The 19,366-nt window shown below is 42.7% G+C and overlaps 1 protein-coding gene across 1 annotated transcript in view; it reads right to left on the bottom strand.

Annotated features, from left to right (window-relative positions):
* The window catches only part of JMJD1C (jumonji domain containing 1C), a 167,008-nt gene extending 151,050 nt beyond the window's left edge, over positions 1 to 15,958 (bottom strand). Inside the window, exon 1 of the mRNA XM_075154254.1 lies at positions 15,673 to 15,958. Coding sequence (XP_075010355.1) covers positions 15,673 to 15,825 — 153 coding nt within the window. The 5' untranslated portion in view covers positions 15,826 to 15,958. The remainder of the gene's footprint in view (positions 1 to 15,672) is intronic.
* Between the last annotated feature and the right edge of the window lie 3,408 nt (positions 15,959 to 19,366).

Genomic DNA, 19,366 nt, shown 5'->3' with positions numbered 1-19,366 from the left:
CCAATTCAAGGACAAGGAGCACACCGATGTTGTTGCCTCCCCTCCCAACTCTGTAAGGTTGTCCTCCTGTGGAAGAATTAAGAACTAAATCATGATGGCATTTAATGATGGCGCAGTCCAGATTTCATCATGTTTTAACACTTTCACAGGTTGGAGATGTTAAAACAAGAAGGTGTCACAAACCCTACTTAACACCTAAAATTTTGTTAGGCAAAACTGAATGAATACAAATCAGAACATATGGAGCATTTCTCCTGTCTTTCTTGATGCAACCCACAGAAGTGATTAGCTTGGCTTGTGACCAATTTGACATCTTGACAAATTAGTCAGTTCCTCACAGAAAAAGGATCTCAACTATTACATGTTTAGGCAATCCAGGTTAATTTGATTATTACACAACTCCTCTGTCACTCCCAATTATTCAAACCTCTACAATAAAGTGAAAACCAAGAGGTCTTTACCACATCTATAACATAAAACACAACTCACATCACAAGTGATATATGAAAAAGCCTGCTGGCAACTCAAGTCGCCACCAACCATTGTCATCAAAATGTCAATGACTGCGGGCCTACTAAATCATCAGAAAAACATTCAAATAAAGCGATTCCAAAGCCTTTAGGACTAAAAAGCTATTGTTAGCATTCAAACTTTCTGAGATCAGTATTCACTTAAACTTTCACAAGAAATGCTATAAAGGTACCCTGGTTCCACTTACCACTTAGTTTCCTAGACCACAAATGGTTTCTACACAGTTCAAAAGTCACTAGTGTAATCCGTTTCAAAAATTACTTCCCGAGTTCATACCACAGAAACAGAAGATGTGTGATGGAAATGCAAAATACATTCTCTGTGCTGGGGGAAAAAAAAAATCCAGAATGTACTTAAAATAGGAGCTGAATCAGACTACTTAGCACAACCCTATGGTTAGGGTCACAAAAACCATTTAAACTCACTCACTGACATTAACTTGCATAGTTTGCACCCTCAAGCACAACGTGGCTAAGATGGAGCTTTCAGTGTTCATCCCAATACTGTTTCTATCAACTCCTCCAAGGTCATTACCCTCAGACCTGTATTTAAGTCTTACCTAGGTTCTTACCTCACTTACTACATAATTTTTTTTCCTTTGGATTTCACAGAACTCTGCTCCACACACATCCTCTCACAATGCTGCTACACAATAATCGTTCTACTACATCAAAATGACAGCATCTGTCTTTTCTACATCATTTTGCCTTCTTTATCAACATAACTTACTGGGGTTTGGTTTCAAAGTCTTCAGACTCAGCTACAAAATGCCAAGTCCTGCTTTGGATCCATACGTAATCAAAACCTCTGTTACAGGCTGCTTTAACAACAACAACAAAAAACCACCGAAAAAAAAAGAAAAAAAAGTTTCAGCCCGCCACCTTTGAGTTTTATCCCTGGCTATCCTTCATGTTTGACAGACATAACCAAGAAACACTGGTAGAGCTACTTTGTTATATGCCTCAAAAACCTCTCCTACCTCTCCTCTATCACAAGATTTCCCAAAGGTTAGGCTGCTGTACACAAACAACACATCATTATAACCTCATTTCAGCTCCTTGTTCTTCCAGATTTCATAAACTCTGAGGCACAGACAATTTTAGCTCTGTGTTTGCACAGCACCTACCACAGTGAGGTCTTGGTCAAAGCGTGTCCTACAAAGTAAACGGAGTTGCATGGACACAGTAATCTCAGCAATTCCAACACTAAGACTAGGCAGAAGTTTATCATGCGATTCACAGTCTATTTATCCTAGAACATCTCAGTCTTACCTTCAGACAAACAAAATCACATACACACAAATCCATTTTTGAAGTTAACCCCCCCAATCTTTCAGATCACCTTCAGCAAAAACACACCACTACTAAACCTTTGCTCCGTTTATTACCTACAGAACCAAACAGCCATCAGACTTGTGTCTGATGGTTGTGTCAGACAACCATCTACTGCTAACAAAAGAAGCCTTAATGTCTTTTTTAAGATGAGCAATCAACAGTTTCAGTAGGTTTGAGCTTCACATCAAAAACTGAAGTTATTAGTTAGCTAACAATATCTTATTGCCTAAGTGAAGGGAGGTTTACTGGAAGTCTTCCAACAGTGAGGACAGGACAAGATGTTTATGAGAAGCCTGAACTACTCTGATCATAGAAAAATGCAGTGAAGAGATGTGATCTAACAAGAAATTAAAATATAGCTCATCAGTGGAGTAGGTAGGAAACAGGAAATGCTAAACAGGAGTAGGACAACATCAGATGGAGTGTTTTGCCCAGGATGAGAGAAGATTAAAAGCAGTGTCAATAATGTTGACTCATGCATCCAAAAAGAACACAGTCTAATCTTCTCCTATTTACACTTACATGACAGTAAGACATCTTCTCCCCACATAACGCTTATCATTGCCAATTTTCTCATGCTGGCTACCTTGGTGGTTTGATATTTCTAACGTTAGAAGTTAGGAAAAAAAACACAGAATGCAGCAAGGTGCATGGGGACGTTATTTTACAGTACTCATTTCAAAGCACCTCCACAATGCCTTTTAGTTGGAAGGGCAACTACATTAACTGCTCTGTAAAAATGTTTAAAGATTTCTTTTTATACATTACAACCTGTAGAAAAATTTGTTCTATCTTTTTCCCCAGGTGTGCATTTTCCATAATGCACACATACTTTAAGTTACAAACCATTGCAAGTTTGACCCAATGTCACAGGCTAACCACCCTCCAAACTGTTAACTCATTTGGATGACTCTGCTAAAACAGGACTTTATTTTCTTCCAGATTGTTAGTATAATCTTTCATTAGAGTATTTGAGCAAGTATTTTCCATTTTAAATAATGTTCATAAAGTGTTGGGAAACAGTTAAAAGAACTATATGGAAGCAACCAATAGAGAAATAGAAAAATACTTGAAAGCACAACTTAACAGCATATACTGCCCCTATCCATCATTACCGCTCACCGCGACAGCCTTCACCACTACTGCAAGTGCTGTACACCACAGAACCCACAACCATAGCTCTTTTCTCCCAACCAACAATACCAACAAAACATAGCAGAGGTAAAGTCCTGCTTACTCCACAGCACAAGTACTACAACAGCAATTTTCAAGTTCTGTAGCAAAGCGGATATATTCATTTTCTTATGAAATACCTCTAGTTTTTATCACCATAAATGTCAATACTAGTAGACAGTATCTCATTACCACACAATTTTTTTTTTATTACTTTCTACTACTGTTTCTAGGTATGTATTTTTTTAAGCATGTTTTCCAGTCAAGACTTCCCTATTAACTTTAAATTACTGCCAAATTTCAGAAGATCTGGAAGTTTCTGTTCACATATGAATTTCTAATGAGAGGCTTGCGAAACAAGTGACTTGCAAATCCATACACTTTACTGATGGCGAGCCAGCTGCTTGCCGAATCAGCACGCCTGCCGTTCCAAATCTTGTGCTGCCACTGTCCAGCTGACAGGCCCAATAAAGAAAGCTACGGGGCATGAGTGAAGCCAACAGTGATGCAGTGAAGAAAGCACCTGGTAGGAATTAAAAGTAGCTTTCAGTGACACACACACATATTTAAGTTTAGACACCATCATCTTCTAAGGTCTGAAGGAGAAAAACCAACACCTCCACACTGAAGGAAAAGGTTAATTCTGTAGCTCCATTCGTTCAAACAATAAGCTCACACTGTAGAGAGAGTTTGAATAGCCTGAGGGTGGATAAAGCTGCAGTCAGAGTTTGCACTTTACTAGACATCTGATAAACTAATCCCCATGAAGGCTACCTGCCTGTTTGAGCTCTCATAACTAACAGAATTCAACAGCAGCCTTAGTTAAAAATCAGCTGAAAGGGCAGCCAACCAAGCAGCACAAATTCAGAGACAACTTGACTGCATCAGCACAGTCACACTCAGAACCATTTTTCTGTGATCCACACGTAGTCCAAACCCACCACAGTATCAGGCAACATCTCCCTCCACCACAATATGTATTAGGGAAGCAGTTTGTAAGGCATAACTTTCCAACTCCCAGAATTATGCTGTGTTATTCTCCACAGTACTTAGATTGCCAGCCCACAGTTATCTATCCCAGCTACCTTGCTATAAAGTAAGGTTTGAGTTCAGGCCCTCCGTCCTGTACATGCAGTCTCATGGAAGAGCAGTGCATGCCTGCTATACTACAAACGAGTCTCCCTTACAGTGAAATTCTGACAAGTAACAAGGTAGATGCAGGTAAGTGCTGAGAAGAGAAGGAAACAAAGCAATTAAGAAGACCTGCAAAAAAGCTCAGTTCTACAACTGCCCTGAGAAACACCAAACTGACAGCCTTAGGAACAAGAACTGCACATGGTCCAAGCTATGATTAATGAAACAGCAATATCAGCTTCATCTCTGCTCTCTGACTTTAAATAATCAATGCTTGTCGATTTTGTTTTTCTGAGTTTAAGGAACCATTCGCTTTGACTAAAACTGTGAATGCAGGTATTGAACTTCAACATTTAGATTTTTTTCTTCTTTACAAATCTCTTAATATTTCCTTGTGTTACAGAATGGACCCACTGCTTCAGGAGCCAGAAGCCTCACAGCAAGGGATGCTGGCTTTTGCGCAGACAGAAGGAGCCTTTCTTTTGTCAATTTACAATCAAACTACGTATGGGTTTCTACATCTGAACAACCAAGTCTTCTATTCTTTCCTTGCCTGCTCTGCTGACTGACCCATACACTCTAGTTCCTGTCTTTCCATAAGAAGCACTGATCCAAGAAAGCTCAAGAACTGATCAAAAGGTTTCCAACAAATAAATAAAAAAAAAAAAATAAAATATGTTCTTTTCCATTCTTTCCTCCCTCCAAATACTGGCCAACTCAGTCGTAAGTTCCCTAAGGGCCATTCTGTATGTCCTTACATTGTCCTCTTCTCAAGTGAAGACATACTTCTTAAAGCATAGGCATGCTAAACTCCAGACCAAAACCAGACTTCTGTAAGAAAGGAAATAAAAACACAGACATACAACTAATTGCTCATTTCCACTGAAGCACTAAACTCTTTCAAATATACCAGTAAACACTCCCAAACTTACAAATTCCAGGTACCTGGAAATGGGTAGACTACCATAACACAAAACACATCTTAGAAAAAAAACATAAAAGGGTATTGAATGCTGTCCGTTTTCCTCAGCCAACGAACCTAAGAACCCTCTAGAGATACAGACTTCATCCATTTCAAAGGTACTAACTGAAGAGTCCTATTAAGTTCTGCCATTACTTAGTTCTTCATTGCTCATTATTTTAGCAGAAAAGTAACATATGGGCAAACTTAAGACTTAACTTGTATTCTGTTTATCACATTTGAAACCAGACAGTGAGCAATCAATTTTGCCATGTTATTGAAACATGAGCCATGCTCAAATGTATCTGAAAGCTAAAATATTTTTTAAAAATAATCAAGATTAGATAACAGAAAATCCATTTAATGTCAAAAAATTTTGACAGAGGGAAAAAATATGCCAAAGGGTACACACACATCTCGCTTTACCTGGACGAGACACTATTGCAGAACTAATTAAAAAAAAAAAAAAAAAAGAGTAGCGTCAGCAAGCCATTTTTCCAAGTGTCAACAGAAAGCCAAGTCTTTCCATTTTAAAATATAAAAATCTTTACAATGCTTTATGAAAGTACTACATTCAGTTTCAAAAGAAACCATCTGATAGAATTAGAAAGTTAGTCAATGAATAATTTATCAAACAAGATTTTTCATTTTATATTTTATGTAGTCTTAGGCCTGACTATCACTAAGTTGAAATTTTGTAAAAAGCTATAGGTAACAAAAGGAACAGGTTAATGTAGACTACAAATTTCTAAAGGAAAAATATGGTACAAAGTAACAACGCACTTGAAACATCTTCTATTTATACAAAGCCACTGAAATTTCTTTCAGTGAGTCAAAATTTATTATCTCTTTTAAAAGATCATGCAGAAAGAGATAAGTACCCCATTATACAGAAAAGCTACCCATCAAATTAAGAAGTGGTCATGACATTGTCTAAAAATATTCACATCACATTCTAACCTATATACAAATGTTAAAATATGACAGTACACAGAAGGATCAGGTACATTTAGGACAGCCCACCTGGATTAATAGTTAGCAAGCCAGAAGTATTTCATTACCAATCCCCTGCCTTCCCCCCCGCCCCCAGCTTTACTCACTGCTTAACTGTTATTAAATAGATCACCACCAAGGTTTGACCAACTCTGAGTATACTAAATATAATGGACTTACAATAGACAATCTGGTTACCAATGGAAAAAAAAACCACAACACATCAATATACTCCAGTAGAGAAATAAATTTTTACAATTTAAAATTCATTTAAAATGTTACTTTATTTCCTGAAAAAAATTTAAACTCAACTTGACAGTATTATATTAAATCTATTCAGAACAACCTGCACAAACAAAATAATGTGAAGATACGTGTCTCGGTGTAGATAGCCATTTAAGATATGCAAACAAACTGCACGCTCTTCGGAATAATCTAGTTCAAACAGACATTTATTTGGACGGGGTTGGTAGGGACTGACAGACAGAACAGATACCTCCAAGTCTCTCGGGTTAAGAAACAGTAAAGGAAAATTGCCACATTTATATGCTCCAAGAGAGGAGTATGAAGTAGTACAGCAGAGCTAATAAAATCACAAGTGGCATCAAATAGCAAACAACGGGTGACTGTTGACTTGCACCTCACAACACAGGAACCAAAGCATGTCTGAAACAACAGCAAGCAATCCTGAGTACCATGTGCAGTTAAAGCCTGACCCTTCTTCGTCATGGGGATTCAAAAAGGTTTCCTACAAATTCATTCAGGAAAAAATCCAGCAAGGGCTACAAAACCCAAAGACTTCTGCTGGATGAAGCCCCTGAGCTCCAAATCACCGTAAGGAAACACTGAGGAAGTGCAGCCATGTGCCAGAATTGTAGAGGTATGACAGCTAAGTGTCACAACAACAGCTCTTAAGACTACAGTACCTCATTCACATTTGGTCTTCAACTACATCAGCTTCTGTATTTTTGACTGAAATGCTGGCACTAGACCACTGGTAGCTCCTAATTCTTTAAATATCACTGTAGGTCTACAGCCCAAAAGTCATTAACCTCTCCCCTAGAAACTGCTCACACCATACCTTGCTTGCACATATTCGCTCCTGCCTTTGATGACGACCAAGGCTGCAAAACTGAAGTCTTTGAGTTTTGCTTTAGGAAGAATTAGGATGCAAGAAAAACTACAGATTAACGACAAACTCCAGACTAAGACTTCACTACTAATTACCTGTCACTCTTTCTCCAAGATTTTCTATACTAACCAAACAGTTTATATCATGTATTTCCTACGATTACCCCAACAAGTTTCTTTGTCTGTTTGATATCGGCTTTTGGGTTGTTTTGTTTGGTTTTGAAAGGTGGTAAATATACATTCTGTGTTTCAGGAAAGAAGCCAAGACGAGCAAAAAATAAGGAAATAATCTGGAGGACTGTTTCAAAACGAACAGTCTTTGCCAACGCTGCTCCAAAATACAGCTTTCCAGTCCCTCCTAGCCAGACACGCAGGACTAAAGAGATTTGACTTGGGCCACCTGGCAATGACTCAGCAAGCGCTCTCTCTTTCACAGAGCAATCACACTCCAGATTTTAAACCATTATTTTATTAAATAGCCCTGTTCCCTTAGTAAAAAAGTAAAACCCTGGTGAGTCAACCTAACTACTAAGTCAGCAGTGTCTACTTGAGTTGTCATACATAGCAGTATGTCACTTGCAGTGAAGCCTAACTGCAATCATTTCAACATCTATGTTAATTACAGTGCTGATCAGAAAACTCAAGATGATCATCATATTTATGCAGAAATATTATATGCAATATTTTACTGAGGTATCAGAGGCATATGCATTTTAACATATAGATGCTTAAGTTTCCCTCAAAGCATTTGATTTCACATCTATTCTTCCAAAACTTGCCTTTGCAAATAAGCGTAGCATCAACAGACATCAAGTGAAAGAATAAATTATTCATACTGAGTGAATAAGTATCACTAATTCAGCTGCAGTACAAAATCCCTACATTACAACTGAGCAGGTTAGAACACATTTACTAGTTACAGTGACTGCAACTCTCACAAAGATATTTAAGCTAGTTTTCAACTACTTCATTCAGACCATGGTCCAGAGACATTTCTCCTGGAAATGGTGCCAGCTTAAGCTGCTCCTACCCTCAGCCATTTGCCTCTGATCGATCCCATACCACCTCCTCAGCCTCAGTACAACTGCTTGAAGTGCCATATGGCAAACGGATCAGGAAACTGCTCAGGGTTAAAAAAAATTAAGCCAGCACTGCCACCAAGAGAAATGTCTGTGGAACCACAGTCTCCAAAACTTCTAAAAATGTTGCCATGGGAGGGTCAAGCTAAAAGCCTTAACGCTTACCCTCTTTTGTGCTCATGAAGCTCTGAACAGAGTACATGAATTAGCTCAAACCCACTTTCTGTATGCACACAGAGGCAACTTCCTCATGAGCAGATTAAGTTGCTCCATTCCACTTAATTCTGAAAAGTGGTAACAGCTGTTTAAAGTAAAAGCAAAATAATTTAAGAAATCAATGAAAATACTTTTAAGAAAATGACTAGAAAGCAAAACACAGCAAAATCCCCGAGGTTCTTCTGGTTCCTCTGCTCTCATTCCGTCTTATAACATGAAAGTTAGTGGTACATGGGAATAGTATCAACTGACAACAGTAACTTTCCCGATGAGTCAATATAAAGAAGCAACATAGCATTAGTTTAGCTTAGAATTTTCCAGCAGCTTCAAAGAACAAGCTGGTTACAAGCAAAGCAGGCCTCAGTCCCTACCTAGTAGGGCTAAGAGGGAAACCATTCCTGCAGCAACACTGAATGTCAGTGCTCAAAGCACGGAAGCAGGCAATAACAGCACGTCATAGTGGTGTCTCTCCCGAGACAACCACCTTGTTGCCAACTTCAGGTAAACTTCTCAGATGATCAATACTTACTTTCTTCCAGCAAAAGCAGAAGCAGCTTACTGAGTCCTACTGGAAGGTCAAGCCTGATCCCAGCAGAAATTCAAGATCACCAATGGAAGGAACTCTAAGCATCTCTACAATTCACCGATAGGAGGATAAGAGGAAGGTTGAGCTTATTTTTGGCCAAATTTTAAAAGTACCGCTTTTAAAATTCGCTCAATTTGGCATTAAAGAATAGTATTGCTGTTCTCAAGCAGGTTTTAAGATCTTGGCACGTGCGCAGAAAGGCGGCTTCCTATAAAATGACTCCTCATTCTTCAAAACTCTTTAAGATGGCTATGTCCTGTTTTTTTGAGACACCTCCAAAGACTCACATAAAGTTCTGGAACAAGAAAAATTTGATGTAATGCGAATGTGGAATAATACATTATTTGTATGCATGGCATATAAAAGGCAAAAGTGAATGCTTTTTTGATTAAGAAAACACCTGATATACTTTTCTTAAAGCCTCCCAAGAGATTTAAGTATTGGATCAAACCTTCCTTTTTCTTTCACTGCTGCATACTTTGCAACTTTGCAGCAAATTAATAAACTGACTAATCCCTAGCTCGGGACACTTAAATTCTATTTGCAATCTTGACATTTAAATAAACCTTCCTCAAAATCCATCAGTGTAAGTATATTTACTTGTTGACCTACATCATATTCAGGTTTATATCAGTACAAAAGCAAAGAGGAGGGAAGGGTAGAGTATAAAGCATTGAACCCCAGCAGTCAGTTTCATAGGAACACTCTTATGTTTGATCTTTTTGTCAAATTACTATGAAAGAGAGACTCCTTCCTGAACACTGAACTAACTCTGGAAGACAGATGAGGTGACATTCACAGGCACAGGATGACAAGCTCAATCTTCTTAGAAACATAGAAAGGAAATAGGAAGTTTTCTTTACTGCTGAGCCAAGAAAAGATTGCCCAGCTGATATGCACCAAAACTTACAAGACAGTTGTTGGCTTCAGTGCTGATAGAGAACAGTAGAAACAACTGAAAACGATCTAAATCCCTGTTGCATTTTGAGCTTCTCCCACTCCTTTCAAACCAACTTTGAAACACACATAAAATGCATCCTACAACAACACTCCTTTTCTGGATCCAGAGGTAGCAGTAACATGATAAACTCCGGCATGTTTTTAGCATCATCTCCAATAGCTGAAGTAAATAACGTGACAAGCTCCTCACCAACAACTTGCTCTTCATCTTTAACCCAGATGCTGGTACAGAAATATGTAGTATTTTTAAATTCCATTAACCACCAACAAGCTATGCACAACTAGTTTAAAGCATATTTCTGCATCTTCCAGTTTATTTCAGGGTTAACAAGTAAAAGCTGCAGAGCATGCATTTCTAAAATAAGGAACAAAAAAATCTATTTCATTTTTAAACAGATGAGCTCAAATGCCTTCAAAAAATTAATACATTCAACTTCTCCTCAAATACCAGCTTAGTGAAAGGAAAACAGAGGACAATGCAAAACACTGCACTAAAAATCAACATATGGCAGAAAGCAAATGTAACCTACAGAAGTGCAATTCTGTGTCTGTATGACAAAGCCATATCGCATTTGGAAAGTTTGGGAATGCAGAAGCAGGAAGATTAAAACAATTACAGGTCATAAAAAGACTGGGTAAGAGGAGCTCCAGCCACAGAAAAGGCAAATTTAACTTCATCTTTTACTGAGAAACTCTCAGCATATGGAGTACTTCTCTAAAATATCTTCTTTTATTTTCAAATTATCAGCAATTATTTCAAATTATTTTCATGTTATCTGTAATTCGGTACTGATAAGTTTCCATTACATTCTGTGAACTTCCATTTTACTGTTAAGGGAGGGCAAATTCAGTTAAAACAGACACACAAAGTCTGCCGCTGATCTCTTCAAATGGTTTTACCAGACACAGTGAATTTTTAACAATTCCTTGTTCGCAAATTACCGAAGATGAGATACTAAAAAAACACAATTTACCAAAACTACTTATGTATTATTTCCCCTACTATATCTTAGCAATTTTACTGGAAGAAAGGAAAAAAAGAAAAAAAAAAATCAAACAACTGCTTCAAACGATCACTAATATTCAGGTTTTTATTAAGGATATCTAACATGGTGATTTATTGCCACAATATATTTCCCTACGCACAATTACTAAATGTTACACCTGCCTATCATAAGACATTAAAAAGACTACCAAAGTGCTCAGTTCTTGATTTTGTATTCCAATCCATGGACATTATGGCAGCAAAATTCACATATCAATAAATACGCAATTACAAATCACTGCAACTTCTAACTATACTTTTTATTAAGGGTTGCACATTATGTGCATTCTCTTTCATGTGGAGAAAATACACAGCTGAATATATGACTATATTCAATATACAACTGGAGCAGGACCATCAAAATTCACAGAACTCTGAAGCATTTCCGGTAAGCGCAATTTATATTTTTAAAAATCTACTCTTCCAAATAATCACTTTTTAAGCACAATATAGGAAAACACCTCTGCCATCACTATGTCAAATCTTGGCAGTAGTGATTAAATAGACATTTTGCAACCTGTGGCCCAGAAAGCAATTCTTATGGGACAGCAAAGACCAGGGAGATCATATGGCGTTGACTCCACCTCCTTCCTCCTGGCCATTTCTTTATTTGCCCAGAGTTATCACTGCAATCAGAGCAGCACACAGGCTTTTCCAGGCAGTCAGCAGTAAAGAAAAATAGAGTTCCCAGCTTCCTCTAATAACACCTGCTGTTACTTAAGCGGAAAAATAGTTACGAATTCTCTCAACGACTAGTGAAACGCACACACATATATACACACAAATATATCTGTATATGAAACTTTTTTTTTGCTTGTATTTTTACTTTTAAATAAATGCTTTTCATGCAACAAGAATGTTCAAGTATGAAAGATCAAGAGGTCTAACTATCAAGTTGTGACTTAGACCATGAAAATCATCAAGAAACACCTGGATTAATCTTCCAGAAGACCAACAGTACTCGCAACCAGTGCCAGTTGTTCTCACCATATTCCCACTAGAGGTAAATTAATAGGAAAGCTGAGGAAGGCAAAATTTCCATAAAATAGTGGGAGAAAAGACGCTTTGATACTGTCCTCTTTGTTAAAAGAAAAAAAAAATCCATTTTAAGAAAAAACAAAGACTACATATCAGCTATGCTGCAATCATGAAAAGTATAAGGAAAGAATCATTTAACATACTTCCCTGGAGCACGACAGACCTATCAGGAAGAAGGTACTGGATAACTGAGTTCTTCATTTTCTTACCAGGACAGTAATTTCAACTATGAAAATATTCGTTAATTTAGTTACGAAAATACAATCATGAAATAAACTTAGCAGCATATGAAAACCGGAGTCTTCATTTGCCTGCTCACTAGCGGAGAGCAGCTAGTCCAGCCTTCAGGTCTGGAGTTCCTGATTTAATGAGTAGTTCTGTTTACAGCAAAACTAATGAAGCTTGGTTTCCTGCGGATTTGCTCCTACAAGCCCTGTGGCCACTTAACGTTAATTACGTCAGTTGCCTCTAAGCTTGCCCATGTCTCCCTAAGATCCTTCACCTCATAAAATTCTCCATTTGTCCCTATATTCCCACATCCAAACACTCATGCTTGCTCTCATGCTTGTGTTAACGCTCAGCTCTTTCTCGTGCCCTTAAACCCACCTTCACATACCATCAGCTCCATCCCCCACCACCTACCTACCTCTGTACGGGTGCTAAGCAAGAGGCAGCATATGCCGTAGCTGGTTTGAAGCTCAGTGCGTGCTGGTTGGCCAGCTGGAGACCGCCTCTTTGCTTCCAGGAGGAGCGCACAAAATGCTGTGACCTCCTTGCCTTTGTGGGTTTTTGGGAGGAGGGCTCTCATGGCCCCTCAGATGTCAGCTTTCACCAACTGGGGGAAGGCAATCTTCCTCAGACCTCTCCCGGCCCTTAAATTGGTTGAAACTGACTGGGGGGTTCACACTTGTTAAGGAAGAAAAGACACAAAGGCAATGTAAATGATACTTCCTTCCAAAGCCAGGATTAAAAGGTAACTTAGTTCTGATCATTTGCAAAGTATCTTTGCAAAACGCCCACTGCTGCCCTCCTCCCTTCCTGCGGCTGAGGGCATCTTCTGTATTTCTGCAACATCCATCCCATTGGAGGGACCAGGAATACATAAAATTGACAAAAAGTCAATTTCAACATTTTTATGCTGCACCCTGTGGGCAGCAATGAAACTGTCAACAAGAATTACCATTTCACTCCACTGATGAGTAGCAGAAGGGTCTGGAGCTATTCATAGGGATGGCCACCTCAAAACGAAAGCCATGGAAGGATAAGAGCAGCACTCACTCCATCTAGGATAGTACACGTGGAACCAGGGCTAACAGAAAAATGCCCTTGTCCTTCCCTGGGGGCAGGGGAAGAGAATACTCATGTTAGCAAATATCAACTAACGAGAGGTTAATGTTAATTACAAATGCAAAAGGAGAGCCTAACCCACAGAAACTACCTGTTGCTAACAGAAACCTTATCGTTTCTTCCTGTACCCACTCTCTTTGTGATTTATACTTGTTTGTGCCTTGGGGACAGAGAACAAGTAACACGAAAACCAAATATTGCACGTAGAGGGGGCAATGATGCTGCAGTAGCTAAGTACTAGTCTGGAACTCGTTAGACCTAGACAGTATTTCCAAAACCTCCCCAGGCTTCCAGCACTCCTAGGTGACTAGGAGTATATCTACATAGCATAATGCAGTGCTGCGTAGCTAGCTGGAATACCAGAAGGAATATGGCCACGTTAGCACTGCACTGCACCCAGGCTGAAGTGCAGGCTGGAGCATCCATCCTGCTTCTCAGGTAGTTTGTATCTATCCAAATGGCGCTCCACTACGACACGTAAACACACCCTTAGTCATCCTGCTTCAGAAACCAGCCATGATGTGACAGTTCTTCCTTAAGTTACCAAGAATTGCAAGGAAAAGAGTATCTGAAGAGAAAAACATCCGGATACCAAAGTTAGAAAGAGGAGCAAGTACTGACAATAGGCATTATACATTACCTATTTAAAATAACAGATACAACCCCTGAAACGCCTCATTTTAGCACCCTTTCTCTCTTTATGTCAGCTCTGCCCCTAGAGTTTACAAATTATGGCTCTGACTTGTAAACGTTAGTAAATACCTCCTTAAACGTTACTCAGTGTTTCCATAATTGTATATAGATTCTAGAGAATACTATCCTGCAAGAATAACATCCAAAATAGGTTCTAAAAATAAAGCATTCTAGACGATTCTCACATATAACCAAAGGTTGAAAACACAGGCCATTTCATAAAGGGCATGAACAGCATGCTAGTTGAATTATAGCTGGAGAGTGGGGAAAAAAACCAACCCACAATATAGTAAAAAAAGTAGCATTTGAAGTGTCACATACATTCTGTTTCTAAAACAAAGCTTAAAGGCTGGGACGTAGGAAAGCAAAAATTCTTAGTTTTGTGAATTGCACTTCTCACACCAAACAATCAATAATATCTAAAACCAGGCAATTGTTTGCTTGATGAGTCTGTAAAAAAGGCAACATTCCACCCCGACCCGTGTTCGGCTATGAACGCCTCCCCCTTACCAGCAGCAATATGGATTGCAGAGCGCAGTTTGGTGATTCCTTTTTTTAGCCTACGTAATGCCCATTTACATAGTCATGATATTTTTAAATGTGCTTTCGGAAGCACCAAATAACATAAAAACATGGAAAAAGACAACCACAGCAATAACATAACACTCGTTAGACCACAGAGTTCACAAATAAAATAACGACCAAGTTGACGGAGCACAATAAAATTCCATTTTACAAATTATGCATTCAGAACACTAACCCAAGGAAATCCTGGTCGTGTTGTCCCCCCCCGCCCCAGTGAGAGTGTGTCTGAGCACAACAGAACGTACCCTAGCTCCTTTGCTAACCTCCACGCACATTCCTACACCCCTTAGGAAAACAGTGACAGCGAACATAAAAGGAAGGGAAACAATGACATTCTTCTAATAACAACGTTCGCTACCGTGTCCAGTACGTTAGACCCAGTCGGTCAGTGCTACACGACGACAGTTTCTGCATTCCCCTGGCACAGACGCATTCACCCCCCGCCGGAGCTCTGCTGCTCCAGGAGGAGACCGATTTCCCCTCGGTGGCCAGGCCAGGTACTCGCCCTCTCCTACAGCCGCTGCAGCCGGAGGCGTCCGCACGGCCGGGAGCCGCATCCGCGCCTTCCGCGCGAGGGGCACGAAGGGGGCCGCCGCCGCCGTCCCCCCACACCGCGGCCGCACACGCCGAGGGGAAACGCGCCTCGCCCCGGCCTCGACCCCCGGCGGCGCGGGCTCCACGTCAGCCGGCCCCGCCGCCAGGGCGCTGACACGCACCTTCCCCCCGCACCCGCCGCCCCCCAGGCGAAGGGCTGTGTCACGCCGGGCCCGCCCGGGGCGCCCCGTTGCCCCCCGCCGCCGCAGGCCCCGCGCCGCCGCCTCGGCCCCGCCGCAGCCCCCCTGCCCGCCCCGGGACGCGGCTCTTACCGCCAGGTCGGGGCTGTGGGAGTCCCGCTGCGAGACGGCGCGGATGACCCCGGCCCGCCAGCGCCCGCTCTCCGGCGGCTCCTCGCCGCCGCCGCCGACGCACAAGAACCGCTTCCCCACCAGCTCCGGCCGCGTCTCCACCGCCACCGCCATGGCTGCCGCCGCCGCGCAGGCACCGCACGAGCCGCCGAGCCCGCTCCTCTACGGGCCGCCCATGGCGGGAGCGGCGCGGAGCGGGGGCAGGCGCGGGGCTCTTCGCCTCAGCGGCGGGCTGGGTCGGCGCCCCTCGGCCGGGCCGGCGCCGCGGGGCCGCTCCGCCGCCGCCGCCAGCAGCCTGACACAAACACCGAGGGGCGGGGGAGGGCTGGGGGCGCGCGCTCCCTCCCTCCCTCCCTCCCTCCCTCGCGCGCTCGCTCGCTCGCTCACCGCCGCGCTGCGGCCCCGACCACTCCGCCCACGCAGCCCACTGCCATGGAGACCGGCACCACGCGCCGTCTCCCTCCGCCAGGCAGCGCGCGGGGAGGGGGCGAGCGGACGCCGCCGCCGCGCGGCAAAGAGTCCGGCCGCGGCGGCACCGGCACCCGGGCTGGGGCGGCACCGGCACCCCGCGGGGGCTCCTCCCGCCGCCGCCGGGGCGGCCCGGGGCTTCGGGCGGGCTGCCGCCGCAGGACGACCGTCCCCCCGCCAGGGGAGCCCCGGGCCGCCGGCCCCCGCCCAGCCCCGCGGCGGGGGGAGAGCACGGCCCTCACCTGCCGGCCGGCATGCCCCCGGCCCGGGGGCTCCGCCGGCCGGGCTTCTCGCCGTCTGCGGGAGGTGCAGGGAGAGCCGCGGGCACCCACCGGGTAGCAGCTCCGCGGTGATCGGGCACCGACGGCCTCCCACCCACCCCCACTCTTAGCCCCGTCCTGCGGCGGGATGTCGGACACAGCCTCCCGCGGGCACTTCCCCTCGCGTTGGCGGGTGGCGGCCCCCCCCGGCACGCCTCAGCCTGCTGAAGGTGCATCCTCCGAGAGCTCGGGCCGGCGGGACCCTCCGGAGCCCGGCACCAGGAGCCCAGGATGCTGCTCATCCCAACCCTCCCCAGGCTGGGAGAGGGAGGACTAGATCTGCCATCTGCAGCGCCTTCTCCCCCCGGTTTAGCTTCTTATTAGCTAAACAACGACAACCCTCCATCCTTCCCGGCTGCAAAGACGACCACAGAGCCCTATGGGAATGCACCACTTGCTTAGCCCATCGTAAGCTTTTACAGGCGTAACACTTCAGACCTAGAAGACGTGATCTGATGCCACTGAATGCAAGTGAGCAGAGAGCATGAGAGCCGTCAGCTCGGAGACTCACATGTGCTTCAACCGGGAGCTTGGGCTCTACACATAGCAAAGCCATGTTCTATAGCAGTTGCTATCAGTTTGTTTTTGCCATGAAGCCTGTAGTCGTGCTGTAGTAATGCCATGTTTGCCTTTTAAGAGGTTTTTTCCTCCTTCATGTTTTCTAGAGGTGTAGCTTTCCTGAGCTTCTGCCTTTCTTTACTGGTATGCTTGTTCTCAAGAGAGCGGGTTAATGATCTCTCATCTAGCACTAGAAAGCAAATTTGAATACTGCACTTTAGAAAAATAGATCATGAGGCAAAAGCAATAAATCAAGAGTGCCAACTTAGCTCAGTCCCATATATTTCAGTGGAACAAATAACTTCTGGTACAAGAGAAGTTAATTAACAGAAAGCAAAAAAAAAAAAAACCAATTCATCATTCACCATGACAAGTTTGTTCACAGTATTAGAATAACCTAGAAGACATAACATTTATACAAGAACCTACAGCTGCCTGGCATCCCATTAGCAGCAGCAGACTAGGGATGCATGGAGGTGTGCTCCCTCGAAGCTGCAGAAGAAACCAAGTGCATTTGAGCTAAATGCGATCTTCATCCACATTTCAGGTAATGCTACAACCAACAAAAAAGTCCTGCAGTCTTGCAGAACGAGCAAAAATTTTGTAACTACAGAGCAGTTCATGAGAGGTATAAAAAGAAGCCACAAGGACAACTAAATAAATATTAATCATATCAAAACTCTTTACAGTCTTATTAGATTCCCTCTTGTTTAGCCAAAGAGTAATTTGAGATTATTACTGAATTATACACTTAAGCAGATTACATTACTGTGCAACAAACCATAAAATATGCCAAAAAAAAGCCAAGTTACATGATTCTAATAGACCAAACTGTGAATTTATCATAGAATATCAAAATACTAAGAATCATGTATTTTTAATTTGTTCCAAAAATTTGTATCACAAAGTGCCTGACACCAGAATTATGTTCTAGTATAAATTAGAATTCACTAAAGGCTATTGTTCAATGCTGTATCATTTTATAGTTGTTATCACCTGAAAATATCAGCAAGATCAAGTAACATCAACATTTAGGTGTTAATTCCCAGGGTCAGCTGCCAGCTCCCAGATGCCAAGTGCGAAGGGCAGGACCTTTGCCCAGCTCCCCACCACACCACGAGCACAGCGCTGCTCTTGAACAGGTTTTCACACACAGACCAGAAGAAAAGAGCTTAAGGGAGTGCCTTGGCATATTGTCAGGGCAGCTTCACACCCCGGTCACCCCACATCTCAGGTCTTCTCTTTTGCAAACAGTTACTCAGCTTTGAACAGCTTTTGCTACCCATGCATGCTTTAGGAATGTCAAAATGACTACGTTCAGGTGGATCAGCATACAAGAGACCCACGGTTGCTAAACATGTTTTCCATCTTCAGCAACATTATTTTCTTTGCTGCTGTTCACTTACCCATTTCTTTGCTTTCTCCTTCTCTCCTTGTTTCTCTGCAAAGTGCTGGAAACCGGGAGAGTGCTAAATGCCCAGGATATGAATAAATCAATTTAGACCCCCCAGGTGCCACAGAACAAAGTAATGATGCTGTGCTGTGGCCCAAGGCCTGAAGATAACCTAGAGCACAGACTGTCTAAAGGTTAGTCTCTATCACACTTCAGTAGGACTTCTTCCTTTCTCAGAAGCCTTTGCAGGTGTCAAACCCATACATTAAATCCCTTTTCAACATCTCCTCTATTTCCTTGATAAATATTACGCAATACTTGGAACTGAAAATTCAAAGCATCAAAATCAGCAGGATTGAAAGGATTAGGGATGGTATGAATTGATGCACCTTCTGAAGAAAATGGCATAAGGAAGCCTCTTCTCATAGATTACTCTGAGAAGGCCAGAGGAATCCTCCTCTTTGAGCTCAGCAACAACACTCACAGCTGGATGCCTGTGGGCAACACCAAAGCAGAGCTGACACTTTCAGGCTGGAGAAGTCCAGAAAGAAACTGAAGCAAAACAGCTGTAGGCTGAGCCCCAGGGAAGGAGGCTGTTCTTGGGAAATCTACCACGGGCAAACTCCCCCATTGCACTCCTGTGTGGCCCCAGTGCAGCTTTGGCAGTAAATACGGTGACTGGCCAATTCAGTTACCAAGATTCACGGCAAAGTAAAAGCAGTCAGCCATCCCAACAAAGGAAAAACAACACTGACACTAGATATGACCTGCTGGGTCCCTCCTTTCTCCCCCAAATCACTCCTTGAACCAATGCTAACCACCTGAGTCCACCTGAAAGAGGCAGCTTAGTCCTGCTGCAAAGGGATAGGAATGGTAAGATGGGGGAAACATGGGTCTGTTTTCTATCCCTTCAAGC

Source organism: Calonectris borealis, chromosome 7 (assembly GCF_964195595.1).
Source record: "Calonectris borealis chromosome 7, bCalBor7.hap1.2, whole genome shotgun sequence".
NCBI lineage: Eukaryota > Metazoa > Chordata > Aves > Procellariiformes > Procellariidae > Calonectris > Calonectris borealis.
The sequence above is the reverse complement of the archived record's forward strand: the minus strand, read 5'-3'. Positions and strand labels throughout refer to the sequence as shown.